General features: G+C 44.0%; 1 protein-coding gene across 1 annotated transcript; it reads right to left on the reverse strand.

Annotated features, from left to right (window-relative positions):
• Window positions 1-3,436: 3,436 nt before the first annotated feature.
• Window positions 3,437-9,272, reverse strand: LOC100562140 (cholinesterase). The gene is made up of 4 exons (XM_016991726.2): window positions 9,150-9,272; window positions 7,460-8,945; window positions 5,939-6,078; window positions 3,437-3,747 (listed from the first exon to the last, which is right to left on the reverse strand). The coding sequence occupies exons 2-4, from the start codon at window positions 8,935-8,937 to the stop codon at window positions 3,698-3,700; spliced, it is 1,668 nt and encodes a 555-aa protein (XP_016847215.2). The 5' UTR covers window positions 8,938-8,945; window positions 9,150-9,272; the 3' UTR covers window positions 3,437-3,697.
• Between the last annotated feature and the right edge of the window lie 5,241 nt (window positions 9,273-14,513).

Genomic DNA, 14,513 nt, shown 5'->3' on the forward strand with positions numbered 1-14,513 from the left:
TGTACAATTTGGAACTTGCTGGACAGATCCCAGTTTCTCTGGACAAAAGGTGATTCTTTTATAGGGAAATCCCTGAAGTAATAGGTGCTGGGAATGGTCTGTTTTTCCTGCAGCTACTCCCTCATTTACAGTAACTGTACATGCAAATATTGCTAGGACTTACTGGAGAAAATCTGGAGCCCCATTATTTACCAGAAGAGTTAACTAGCCTCTTGCCACTCCTGGGCCACTACTACCAACCTGAGATACGATTTTGCTATCTGATTCAAAGGCCAAATGGCACCTCTCCTTCTTAATACTAGCCTAAGTCTCATCTGCCAAGGCTCACGAAAGTGTTTATAGTAACATTTTCCAGCCATGTTGTTCAAATATAACTCGAATAGCTCATTTTCAGTTATTGATGTTAATGATAATTCTATGAATGTCTGGCCTATGGTACAAAGTATGATTAACACAGTGATGCCAGTTACAGATACAGCACAAAATTTAGGTCTGCATTCCAAAGGCCTAACATCAAATTGCTCATCTCAAGTGTAAGATTATTGTGTTCTTTTGTATGTGGCAGCTAATTTGTTGTTGCTGTTGTTGCTGTTGTTGCTGTTGTTGCTGTTGTTGTTGTTGTTGTTAACTGACTTTGACTTATGGTGATCCCATGAATGAGGGACCTCCAAGTCCCCTTATCCTAAACAGTCCTGCTCAGATCTTGCAGAGTCTGAACTGTTACATCTCTGCTTTATCCTATCAGTCTGGAATTCAGTCTTCCTCTTTTTCCAAATGACCTCTACTTTTTCCCAAGGATTACCATCCTTGGGTTGTTGTGAGTCTTCCAGGCTATATGACCATGTTCCAGAAGCATTCTCTCTTGATGTTTTGCCCATATCTATGGCAGGCATCCTGTCATAGATGTGGGCGAAATATCAGGAGAGAATGCTTCTGGAACATGGCCATACAGCCCGGAAGACTCACAACAACCCAGTAATTCCGGCCATGAAAGCCTTCAATGACACATTACAATCTTTGCTGGTGCGTCATCTCGTCTCATGATATTGCCAAAGTCTGACAGCCTCTATTTGGTCATTTGGGCTTCCAGGAAGAACTGAGACATAATTTGCACTAGAACCCATTGATTTGCCTTCTTAGTGGTTCACAGTATCTGCAGAACTCTTCCCCAGAATCACACCTCAAATGAATTGATCTTCTCATCAACTTTTTTTCCACTGTCCAGGCAACCCAGCTTCCACAAACACTAAAAGAAATGGGAAATACAATGGCATGGAACATTTTGCATTCAATGACCTATCTTTCCATCTCAGGATCTTGTCACGTTTCTTCATAAATGCCAATCAAGTCTTCTGATTTCTTCACTGCAGTCACCATTCTGTATAATGACTGAACCAAGATGTGGGAAATCTTCAACTATTGCAGCATCTTCAACTTATATCTAAGGGCCCTTCCAGACAGGCCCTATATCCCAGGATCTGATCCCAGGTTTTCTGCTTTAAACTGTTTTATATGAATCCACACTGCTAGATAATCTGGGATAAACAGAAAACCTGGGATCAGATCCTGGGATATAGGGCCAGTCTGGAAGGTCCCTAAGACTACTTCCCATGCTGCCTAAAATAGAGAACTGGAGGCTAGTTTGATAAAGATAGTAAGAGAAGCTTTGTCTATCAAACTGTCACAAAGACCACGAGACAGGGAAGCAAAAAGAGAGTTTAGACATGCCATTTTGCCTGTTTTCTTTTCTGCGGACAGATCAAAGCATTGACAATTCATAACCATGTATGATCATTTATAATGCAGAACAGAAAAAAAAGATAAGTACTGATACTTCTGGTGAGCCATGTGGCCAGTGTGGACTTTATAACTGTATTACAAAGACCTAAATCAAATAGTTTATCTCATCTGTAGGAATGTTGCAAAAGTGAATCTCATTGATTCAGTGGATCTATTGTATTTAGGCCATACTTCTCCAATGGGATGGAGCACCCAGTGGCACAGTGAGTTAAACCACCGAGCTGCTGAACTTGCTGACCGAAAGGTCGGCAGTTCGATTCCGGGGAGCAGGGTGAGTTCCCGCTGTTAGCTTCAGCTTCTGCCAACCTAGCAATTCAAAAACATGCAAATGTGAGTAGATCAATAGGTACCCCTCCGGCAAGAAAATAACGGCGCTCCATGCAGTCATGCCAGCCACATGACCTTGGAGGTATCTACAGACAATGCTGACTCTTTGACTTAGAAATTGAGATGAGCACCAACCCCCAGAGTCGGACACGACTAGACTTAATGTCAGGGGAAAACCTTTGCCTTTTTACCTCTCCAATGAGTGCTTTCCAATGGTTGCATTGTGAATGACCTGAGTTGAACCATGGCATCTGGAGAACTCTGAATTGGGAAAGCTGATTTAGGCATTTAAGTCATCACTTATGGCTATTCATGCTCCCAGGTAATAAATTACTGACATAATAAAACAGCAATCTCCAAACTAAGGACTTCCGGCTGGGTGTGGCCCTCCAAGGTCATTTACCCGGCCCCCTTCCCAAACTTCAGACTGAACTGACTCAAAGGCACACAATGAAAACCACAAGCCTAATTAATTTGGGTATGTCATCAGGTTATCAAAAAAGTGACATCCCCTAATAATAATAACTATAAATGTATAACATGTTTTGACAGATCTTAGCTGGGTTTCTAGCCCCAGATCAGCCCCAAAGTGTAGTATGCAAATTTGGCCATGTTGGGACTGTGTGCCAAGTTAGTTCCGTGTCCATCGTTGGTGGGGTTCAGAGTGCTCTTAGATTGCAAGTGAACTATACATCCCAATCCCTATAACTCCTATAAATCATGGTGAATTCTCCCCAAACCTCTCCAGTATATTCAGTTGCTGATCAATTCCTCTGTTTGCTGCGTGCCATAAGAAAGTGTAGGAAAGAGTTAAGGGAGAGGCAGTAGGTGGGGTCATACAAATGGAGAAAAAAAGTAATACTGGGATGTGCTTGCGATAACCTGCAAAGGTAGTGGCTTGGTGCCTCCTTAGCACTACAAACTGTAGCTGTTTATGGAGGCTGGAGGTTATCTGTGTGAGCAGATACCTGTGCCACATACACACATACAGATTTTCACTTTTATTGCGTGTATAGATAGATTATGTGTATAGATGTTGGTTCTTTGGAGCATGTACGCTGTTCTAACAGCCATCTGGCCAGATGAATAAAATTTATATTATTGTCTTCAAACCTGAGTACATTTTTCCTGGCTTTCAAAGCAGCATGGTGTGCTGAGCAACAAACCTACAGTGCCCCCTGGTGGCAAATAGCTGATTTCAGTAACAAAAAGTTTGAGGACACATGCAATAAGATGCAACCACTGTCCATGTGAGAAACTTATATAATTAAAAACTTCTTTGAAAGATCACCAAAATTCACAAGTCCCCTTAGTTGCTGACCTCTTTTATTCATTTATTGGCTGAGAAGCTATAGTACAACAGCTGATATGATATTTTCAAATTACTATTAATGATTTCAAAGAGTTTCAAATAGCCTTCTCCTTTTATAATATTATAATGAGATTCTGAAAATGTCTTTCCCATTGCAAAGTCAAAATGCCACAAAAGAATCCTTATAGTGGAGCTCCACTTCAGGGTTGAAATAACAGAGAAGTTGTCTTGATGCTGCTGAGAAACATCTCTGAAGTTTCACTGATTGCCAGAAATTCCACTGCTGGGAATGTCCTCCACTTCAGAATCTGGAAAACAATTGCATAAATTCAAGTAAACAGGTCTGAACAATGCAAATTGAATTGCAATCTGCCAGAGCACTTTTACACCTCAGTAAAAATCATGAAACTTACTTGTCACCACCTACCTATATTAGCCCCAATATTGACAAATCTGCAAGATAAAATCTTGGGTAGTGCTTCCTACCTGACTGTCTCTAAGACCCTATCTACACTGCTATATAATCCAGATTATCAAAGCAGATAACGCTTTGAACTGGACTGAATCTACACTGTTATACAATCCAATTCAAAACAGATAGTCTGGATTTTATATGTAAGTGTAGAAAGGGCCGAAGAGCCCTTCCACATAGCCATATAACCCAGAATATCAAGACAGAAAATCCCACAATATCTGCTTTGAACTGGGTTATCTGTGTCCACACTGCCATATATTCTAGTTCAAAGCAGATAATGTGGGATTTCATTCAGCTGTGTGGAAGGGGCCTAAGAAGCATGGCTTTTGTAATACTCAGCCAGCTATCCAGCCTAAATTTCACCATGATGCTCTGAAAGACTCCTATTCCTTCTCCAAGTTCCACATTATTACTTCCTAATAAGTTCCACATCAAGAACATGCAAAAGTAAAGACCACCTTTGTATGCATTGCTCCAATGCTATAATCATGTCTAAATCTATTTCCTCTTTCAGCTTTTGAACTCTTACTTCACAAACTCTTAGCCTACTCCAGGGGTTCATCCAACTCTCATGCCTCACATTTCGCCTTTCTCTATACCCTTGGGCCCATACTCACATTGTGAGGGTCAGAGCGTTCTTCTTTCAGTTGCACTAATTTACTATCTTATATGTCCAGCCCCCGGTGGTGCATTGGATTAAACTACGGAGCTGCTGAACTTGCTGACCGAAAGATTGATGGTTTGAATCTGGGAAGTGGAGTGAGCTCCCTCTGTTAGCCCCAGATTCTGCCAACCTAGCAGTTCGAAAACATGCAAATGTGAATAGATTAATAGGTACTTCTCCGGCAGTCATGCCAGCCACATGACCTTGGAGGTGGCTATGGACAATGCCAGCTCTTAGGCTTAGAAATGGAGATGAGCATCAACCTCTAGAATCAGACATGACTAGACTTAATGTCAGGGGAAAACCTTTACCTTTACCTATGCTTATTTATTTATTATTTATTTATTTCCCTCATTTCTATCCCGCCCTTCTCACCCGAAGGGACTCAGGGCGGCTCACAGTCTGGCAAAAATTCAATGCCAATATACAATACAAAAAGATAAAACATAAGCAATTAAAACAATTGGATAATTTAACAAAATACAATAAATACATTTAGAACAATAGAATATAACATATTTAAATATTAAATATTAAATACTTAAAATGTTCAGAAAGAACTGACATTTTTTAATATCCAGATAGAGCAGTATGTCCTGTGTGGAAACCAATCTCTTCCCTTTCCCAGTGATTAATATCCATAATGATCAATATCCAACAAAGACATTGCTTTATTGATTTGTAATTACTTCAGTTTGTTCTAGAAAAGTGTATACAGTAGGACCTCTAATTAGCTAGGATTAGGATTATAGGACCCTGTGAGAGTGGGAAGGACACAATATTTTTTTAAAATATATATATATTAAAATTCTATTCTTTTTACTTAGGAGAACACATCCCTAGGAATCAGTGGTTCTCATCCTGTGGGTCCCCAGGTGTTTTGGTCTACAACTCCCAGAAATCCCAGTCAGTTTACCAGCTGTTAGGATTTTTGGTGTTGAAGGCCAAAACATCTGGGGACCCACAGGTGGAGAACCACTGCTCTAGATCCTCCAGCACACCATATAATCATGCAAGAAGACCTAGAAATATGTTCTCTCTCAGAATTTCTCGGTCTTCTGGAAGTTGACCATAGGGCTGCACTGGAGGACCTAGATATTTGTGGAGAGAACATATTAATCAAATCTGTAAAAGGTAAGTCTGCAAAAGTGGAGGGCTGACTGTAAACTTTTACGTGTTTGTGATGGCATTGCCAATGTCCTAGTTATTTTGGTGACTATTAGGCAGCCATGTATAGATATGAATTCATATGAATTCATGTCAACAACGACATCAGGAACAGCCTTCATATCATTTAAATCACATCTCACAGGAGGATAAGCCAGCACCACACCACTCCCTCAGGAATCATACAACTTACCTATGGGTTCCAGCCAGTCCCAGATTCCACAATACAGAGTGGGTGACATTTCCTTTGCCTTGGATCCCTCTATGTCGATGCGGAAGAAATTCTGTCCTGTAAAGATAGGCCACTCTTGGGCATTTTCCTCATTAGGAGACCTGCGATGGGAAGAAAATGTTATCTGTCATAGGAAAGAAAAAATGTGGGAGAAAAGTGGAGATAATGGTGCAATCACCAAATCTTCCTAAACCTACCAAATACCATGTCTATAAAGTAAATGTGTCCAACCTATAAAACTGCCAAGTCCAGAAAATAAAATCAATCAATCAATGTTCTTGTGCTTGTGTGCCTTGAAGTCATTTCTGGCTTATAGTGACCTTAAGGTAATTTTTATCATTGGGTATTCTGGAGCAGAGAATACATAACTTGCCCAAAGTCATCCAGTGCACTTCCATAGCTGAACAGGGGCCTGAACTCTGGACTCCGGGGTTACTGTACAACATTCAAGTCATTTTGTCACAGTGGCTCCCTCTAAGCCAGTAGTTCTCATCATGTGAGTCCCCATATGTTTTGGCGAGCAACTCCCAGAAATCCTAACAGCTGGTAAACTGGCTGGGATTTCTGGGAGTTGTAGGCCAAAATACCTGGGGACCCACAGGTTGGGAACCACTGCTCTAAGCAATCCATGTAACATCAAGGAACAATTGTTTAGTATTTGCCGTGATAAACAGCTTGCAGAGTAATATGATTTTATCTATCAGATATGCCAAAGACTATCCAAACAGTTGACCTGTTTGAGTATTTTTGAAGCCAACTTAGCTTAAAGAGTGCACTTTTCCAAGTGCTTTGCAAGATGTGACTTCTCAAGGGCCTGAGTTGTGTTTTGTTGGATTTTTGGTTGTGTGTATATGAAATGTAAATCAAGTGTTTCTGCTGTTTTGCAAGTGTGTGTTTCAGCAATGAAACAGTTAACAGCAGGCCAGTTTGACTGACAGCCTGCTGTGACCTATGAGACATGATTTCCGGCCTTGGAGGTCAGAACTTCCTTCAGACTAAGGAATGTGCTTTCTTATCTCAGTTGAGCTGTGTTTTTGCCATGCCGAGAGGCAAAAGAAAAATGCCAGCTTCGAGCGATGGCTTTTGCTGAGTTTTGTAGATATAATTTGTAAATACTGAATAAATGTTTAAACTACAGACTGCAGATGACTTTGGAGGAATTGGTGAGGGCAGAAGTTTCACCAATTTCATCAGGGTGCTGGTGCGGAGCAGATGATCAATGGTGTTTGAAGAAACCCACTCCCTGACGCACCCTGGCCCCTGGCTATGCATTCTGACATGTTTCAGTAGTTTGTTTTCAAGATCATCGCTAAGACACACAGCTCATAATTCAAATGAAGACAAGAAGCTAGCTCTCCATCTATGGAAGAGGCAGCAAGCCAAATTGGATCCTGATATTTGGAAAAGGAGGCAACTGGAAGAGGTAGAAAAGGGAGGAACAGAGGGAGGCAGCTAGAATATTAAGTGCAAGAGATCACTTACCCAGTTCTCACAAACTGTCCCCAGTACCGCATAACTCTTTGGCTCAATATTGTTTCAGCCTCTGGATCTGTCAAGTTGCTTCCTGTCAGAGACAGTATGTTACCAACCATATAGGGTACTTCAGAACAATGGGTTGCCCCGATCCAGTCAGGGGCACCTGTGAAGGGAGGGGGGTGAGTGAATACGTAGGCAAAAACGGGGCTTCCAGCCTTTGCCATCTGGGTGGCCACTTCAGCCACAGAACACAAGAACATATGGTCCCCTGCAGCTTGGATCATTGCATTGCGGTATCGCTCTTTTCCATTGTTCCCCAGGGTATACAGGAATGCTGCAGCCTGAATGGCACACTGGGAAGCCTTGGGTGCCACAAGCCGGAGACCCTGTAGTAACTGCTTGTGACTGATCAGGCTCTCATTAGATAAGCTGAAACCAGGAGCATTATCTATGAGGAAAAGGGTGCCCTCCTCCGTGGTGAAGCCAGTCAAGATGGGCTTAAGTGGGAAGATTCTGACTTCCAGAAGATTCCTGGGGTCATCTGGAAGGAATTCCCCATCTGTTGTTGGTACAAAAGTAGTTGTTATCAGGTTCCTTGGCTCAGTACTAGGTAGCTTCCGCATAACCTCTCCTGGATCCTTTCTCTGCAAGCAGTTCACCACACCTTGGTCATCATTCTCCGCACAGCCCAACATCTGGCCTAGACGTCTCCCTCTGGCCTTGGCCTCCTCAGGACTCACCCAGGCCCAGGGGGAAATGGCAGCCCCGCTTTGTAAAGTGGCCTGAGCAAAGACGGGTTGGCTCACTGGTGACAAAAGGTGGAAACCGACGGATGCACTCCCAGCACTTTGACCCCCCAGGGTGAGCCGAGTGGGATCCCCACCAAAGGCAGCTATGTTGTCCTTCAACCAATGCAATGCCAAGGATTGGTCCCACAAACCAGCATTCCCCGGAGCACCTGGAGGCAGAGCTAGAAAGCCCAGTGCACCCAGGCGGTAGTTCAGAGAAGCCACAATGATGTTCTCAGTGGCAGCTAGCAGGCTTTTATCATAAGAACCAGTGCCCATGTAAAAGGCACCTCCGTGGATCCAGACAAGGACAGCAGCTGGCCCCGAGGGCTGGGGAGAAGGCACCCAGATGTTGAGGAAAAGACAGTCCTCAGAGACTGGAGAGATGGGATCTGTGTCTAGCACCGGCTGATACCTGTAAGGATCAGAACTCTCTTGGTAGCAGGAATTGGCAAAGCTGGTGGCTTCCAGGATATAACTCCAAGGCTGATGGGGACGGGGCTTCTGGAAACGCAATTCTCCCACAGGAGGTTCAGCATATGGGATTCCCAAGAAAGCTGTCACCATCCCAGACTCTGTCATGATGTGTTTGCCCTGGATTGGGCCACTGCTAGTGACCACCACAGTATCTCCTCTAGAAGTAGAACTGGGATCCAGCCAGAGGAGAAGGAGCAGGCAGAGAAATGCTTGAGACATCACAGCAACTGAAAAGAAATTATTCTCAATAGTTTAATGGCAAATCAAATATGCTACATGATTTGGGGTTTCTTCACCATCCCGCATTTTTAGATTACAACTCCCATATCATTGGGTCAGTAAGTCAGTCTAAATTTTGGATAGCTTTAAAGTTGCTCTTCAAGATTGCATTTTGATGCTGCTCACAGAATAGAGGGGATGGAAAGACTCACCTCGTATGTACAAAATGCAGAAGTGGCTCGGAAATTTTCGGCAAAATTCACAGTTTAATCTGGAGAAGTGTGGAACACCTTGGCTTTGGCAATATCTAAGAGAAACAAACACATAGCCAAGAGTTTTATGCAGCAATATTTGCTCCTGAGTCAATAGTGTTTGTACTTGTGGAGAAGTCTTATCATGAGTGACTTGGTAAGCCCCAAGAATGAAGGCCAAATCCTACAAAAACAAATACTTCATGTATACCACATGGTATCTTAACATGAAAGGAAGACTCAAGTGCAAATGTGATCTCAGTTCCTGTGTAAGACTAATTATGAAGTATGTAAAATGTGGATTGAAACACACCTTGGACTTTGATTTGTGATGGTTGTTTCACCAGGGAGAACCTCAGAACATCTTTTAATGCTGAAAATTATAGAATACAGTTTTGGAAGAAACACCAAGGGTCATTCAGGTTGCAAATGTCAATAAATAATGTGACCGCATATTAATATGTTGAAAGTCTGTTTCATGTGGAGTAATCATGAACAACACACTGGCAAAGATCTGGCTCTGAGATATAGATTTTCAGAAAATAATAAATATCCTTTCTCTTAGAAATAAGGGTCTATATCTGGCCTGGCAGACACAAGCAATGGCCCTCCAGACGTTCATGCACTCCGTCTCCCATCACCCCATCTTTAGCCATCCTGTGTGGGGCAAATAGGAGTTGGAATCCAAGAACCTGAAGCGCCGTCTACACTGCCATATAATTTATTTATTTATTTATTTATTACATGCATTTATTCCCCCTCCCTTCTCCCCGAGGGGACTCAGAGCGGCTTACATTCTGCCACGAGGGCCAGCAACAAATATACTATAAAACAAAACAATTAAAACATGATAAAAACATGATAAAAAGATGATAAAAAGTATACAAAAATTAAAACGCTGCAAGGCAGCGATATTGCACCATCCTCAGTCATTCACTAATGCTACAATTACAGATTTGCGACCCGATTACATCAGCCAATGAGCTTATTTGCTGAATGCCTGGGTGCAGAGCCAAGTTTTTAATTTTCTTCTAAATCCCAGGAGGGATGGGGTTTGCCGATATCGCTGGGGAGGGAGTTCCACAGCCGAGGAGCCACCACCGAGACGGCCCTGTCCCTCGTCCCCACCAGCCGCGCCTGCGAGGCAGGTGGGATCGAGAGCAGGGCCTCCCCGGAAGATCTTAAGGTTCTAACGGGCTCATAGGAGGAGATACGTTCGGATAGATAGGCAGGACCAGAACCGTTTAGGGCTTTGTAGGTCAAAACCAGTACTTTGAATTGGGCTCGGTAGCATATCGGCAGCCAGTGGAGCTGGCTTAGCAGGGGGATTGTATGCCCCCTGTAAGCCGCTCCCGTTATTAACCTGGCTGCCGCCCGCTGCACCAGCTGGAGCTTCCGGGCCATCTTCAAAGGCAGCCCCACATAGAGTGCGTTGCAGTAATCCAGCCAGGATGTGACCAGAGCGTGGACCACCGTGGCCAAGTCAGACCTCCCAAGGAACAGGCGCAGCTGGCGCATGAGGCGGAGTTGTGCGAAGGCTCTCCTGGCCACCACTGAAACCTGAGGCTCCAGGCTCAGCGATGAGTCCAGGATCACCCCCAGACTGCGAACCTGCGTCTTTAGGGGGAGTGTGACCCCGTCCAACACAGGCTGTAACCCTATTCCCTGTTCAGCCTTGCGACTAACCAGGAGGACCTCCGTCTTGTCTGGATTCAATTTCAATTTATTGGCCCCCATCCAGTCCGACACAGCGGCCAGACACATCTGCTGTGGACTGGATTATATGAATCTACACCAGGGGTCCCAAAAGTACGGCCCGCGGGCCACATCCGGCCCATCGGAGCCATTTATCCGGCCCCCGCGGTGGTGGCTCCTTCCTCCTCCGCCAAGAAAGTTGCATGTAGTGTGGAGAAGGAGGAAAAGGCACATGCCTTTCTTATCTCCATCGCCCCACAGGCACTTTTCCCACTGCCGCTGCTGAGGAAGGGCCGCACGGGGCGAGGAAAAGGTGTGCGGCTTTCCTCCCTCACCCCAGGGGCAGCTTTCCCACCATCGAGGAAGGGCTGCACGGGGGGAGGAAAAGGCATTCCTCCCCCGCTGCGTGGGGCGCTTTCCCGCTGCCGCTGCTGAGGGAGGCAGCGGGAAAGGTGAGCGCAGGGTGAGGGAGGAAAGGTGCACGCCATTTCCTCGCCCTGCACTCACCTTTCCCACTGCTGCCGCCGAGGAAGAGCTGCACGAGGCGAGGAAAAGGCATGTGCCGTCGAGGAAGGCAGTGGGAAAGGTGCGCGTGAGGTGAGAGAAGTGAGAAAGGCGCACGCCATTTCCTCGCCCTGCACTCACCTTTCCCGCTGCTGCCGCCGAGGAAGAGCTGCACGAGGCGAGGAAAAGGCATGTGCCGTCGAGGAAGGCAGTGGGAAAGGTGCGCGTGAGGTGAGAGAAGTGAGAAAGGCGCACGCCATTTCCTCGTCACGCACGCAACTTTCCCGCTGTCGAGGAAGGGCCTCACGGGGCGAGGAAAAGGCGTGGGCCTTTCCTCCTTTCCTCCTCGCTACTGCTGAGGAAGGCCTGCACAGAACGAGAGAGGAGGGAAAGATGGGTGCCTTTCCTGCCTCCTCGCTCACCTCGCACACTCCTTTTCCTCCTCCTCCCTCACCTGGTATGCGCCTTCCTGCAATGGAGGAGGCGAAACAACAATAGGGGCATGCCTGTGGTAAAAGGTAGAGGGCTCCCGTTTTATCTTGCCACACAGACTCCCTCCTTTGCAGCCCTGTCGTGGATTCATTTTTCTTGAAGGCTAGCAATTTCTTCCAACCCTGATTTTTAGTGTATTATTATTGTTGTTGTTGTTGTTGTTGGTCAGGGGTGCTTTATGTTTTGGTTCACAAAGGGAGAAAGGGGTTGGACTCTATGGCCCAAGGGGTCTCTTCCAACCATGTTTATTATGGTGGTGTTGTTGTTGTTGTTGTTGCTGTTATTGGGTGGCTATCTGTCAGGGGTGCTTTGATTATGATGTGATGCACAAAAGCAAAAGGGGGAGGGAGTAGATGTCCCAAGGGGTCTCTTCCAACCCTCTTTATTATTTTGATGATGATGATGATGATTATGATTATTATTATTATTATTAACATTGAGACTGTATTTGTTCCTTTTTTGTTTTTGTTTTTACTTCAAAATAAGATATGTGCAGTACGCATAGGAATTTGTTCATAGCTTTTTTTAAAAAAAACTATAATCCGGCCCTCCAATGGTCTGAGGGACCGTGAACTGGCCCCCTGTTAAAAAAGTTTGGGGACCCCTGATCTACACAATTGTCAGGACCCAGGCTACAGAGCACCAATAACCATGCGCAGAGGCCAGATTCTATCTAATATCTTTATTAAAGGAATATATAAAGTCAATAAAAACAAATGAAGAATATAGCTCAGAAGTAGTCCTTTCAGGAAAGGTCAAATATAGTCCAGGAAAACAATGTCCAATATGTGATATTAGAGTCCAAAGTTATAATCCAATAACCGAAACACACACTTTGCCAAGCAAAGTGTGGGGAAATGACAGGGTCCTTAAGTCCAATGGAGCTTGACAACAAGGCTGGAAGCAAACTAGATTCTTGGCAAACAAGGCTTGATACGTGGCAACAAGAGGCAAGAAGCAAGAACAAGGTCCGTGGCAAGATCCTGGAAACAAGGCAGGCTTGGAACTAGAACAAGGTCCATGGCAAGGTCCTGGAAACAGGGAACAGGAGTAGCGTAGTCCACACACGATCTTACTCCTGAAGCTGACGAATTGACTCCGCAAAGATTTCCTTGCGGGTAAACACCTATATAGGATCTTGTTTTCCCGCCAAGGAACACTTTCCCTGGGGAACAAGAAGCGAAACCCATACTGTGTCCAGATGCATGACTCCTTAAGATTTCCCAAGGGAAACAGGCTTAATCAGCTAATTGTCTGGCAGCGATTCTGGCGCTTCGGCGATTCGCCTCCCTAGCGCCTCTATCTCGATTATAATTATCCCGGCAAGAGAACAGGGGAGATTTCTGCTCAAGGCTTGTTTGGCTGATTTCTTGTGGGCAAACATCTTGCAGGTGCAAGGGCTCCAATTCTGGCTGAAACGGTGGGAAACCCAAGTTTTCCTCTTCGTCTCCCACAATAATACTAGGAAGGGGACTACATGGCCCATGAGACATCACAACAATCTATAGATTAAATGAATCTATAGTCCAGTTCAAATCAAATTATCTGGATTTTATATAGCAGTGTAGAAGGGTCCTGAGACCAAAGGTTGCTCACCTATGCACTCCACGCACAATAATAGGAGACAACTCATGTGTTTCATGGCCTATTTTCTTTGGCATGTATCTCTTACTTGTAATATTGTATAAATGCCTCTTTCCAGCCATGATTTCTATATCAGAGCCAGAACTTTGGTGGTGTACTGTGTCGTTAATTTTAATGTTGTAATTTTAAAAAATATTCTATTTTCTATGTAAAATAGAAAATAAAATGTTAAACATCTGCCTAATGAATGAGAAAGGATTAATTAACAACTGTTTAAATTGTTTTGGTTCCAAACAGCAGTTCAATAATTGATATATTACACTATGTAACATGATTTTTGTTCCTGGGTTATAAATGTCATTTCCTAGTTGGTTCTATCATGAAAACATGGGGAAAGTTTATTAAACTGCAAAAAAATTGTTTTTGCAGGACACCTGCGGCACATTTTGCTATAGCTTTTCATTGAATATCTCCTAGAGTTTCTACCAATGCAACATAGTTTGTGGCGGCCACAAAAAGCAAAATTTCTGGAGGAAAGCAACTACTTTCAAAATATGGAATGCACAATTAAACAGGAAATAACATTTTCAAACCAGGAAAATAATTTATTTCATATTTTGTTGCATAGTGTTATCAGTTTCATGGAATTGCAGGTTCATGTGATAAAATCCCAAATGTGTGTGGTGTGTGTGTGTGTGTGTGTGTATTGGGAGGGGGGTGTCAGCTCAGCCCTGGGTTGTGTCATTCATCCATGGGGATCTGGGGCAATCCTGGTCAAGTTTGTGGTTCAGGGGACCATTTTTACTACTTGTTGGGGAGGCGTATTGGCATCTATCACATCAAAGGATATTATGCTTTTCTCTACTGCAATCCACCTAGAAACCATAGAATTCATTCAGCTTGTTACCACTTTAGATACTATGGTTCAATGCTGTGAAATCATGTGAAAGTCATAGTTCAGCAAGGCACCAGAACTATTTGGCAAAGAAGGCGAAGACTGTGTAAAACCACAACTCCTATGATTTCATAGCATTGAGTCATGGCACTTAA

This window comes from Anolis carolinensis, chromosome 2, assembly GCF_035594765.1.
Source record: "Anolis carolinensis isolate JA03-04 chromosome 2, rAnoCar3.1.pri, whole genome shotgun sequence".
In the NCBI taxonomy this organism is placed as follows: domain Eukaryota; kingdom Metazoa; phylum Chordata; class Lepidosauria; order Squamata; family Dactyloidae; genus Anolis; species Anolis carolinensis.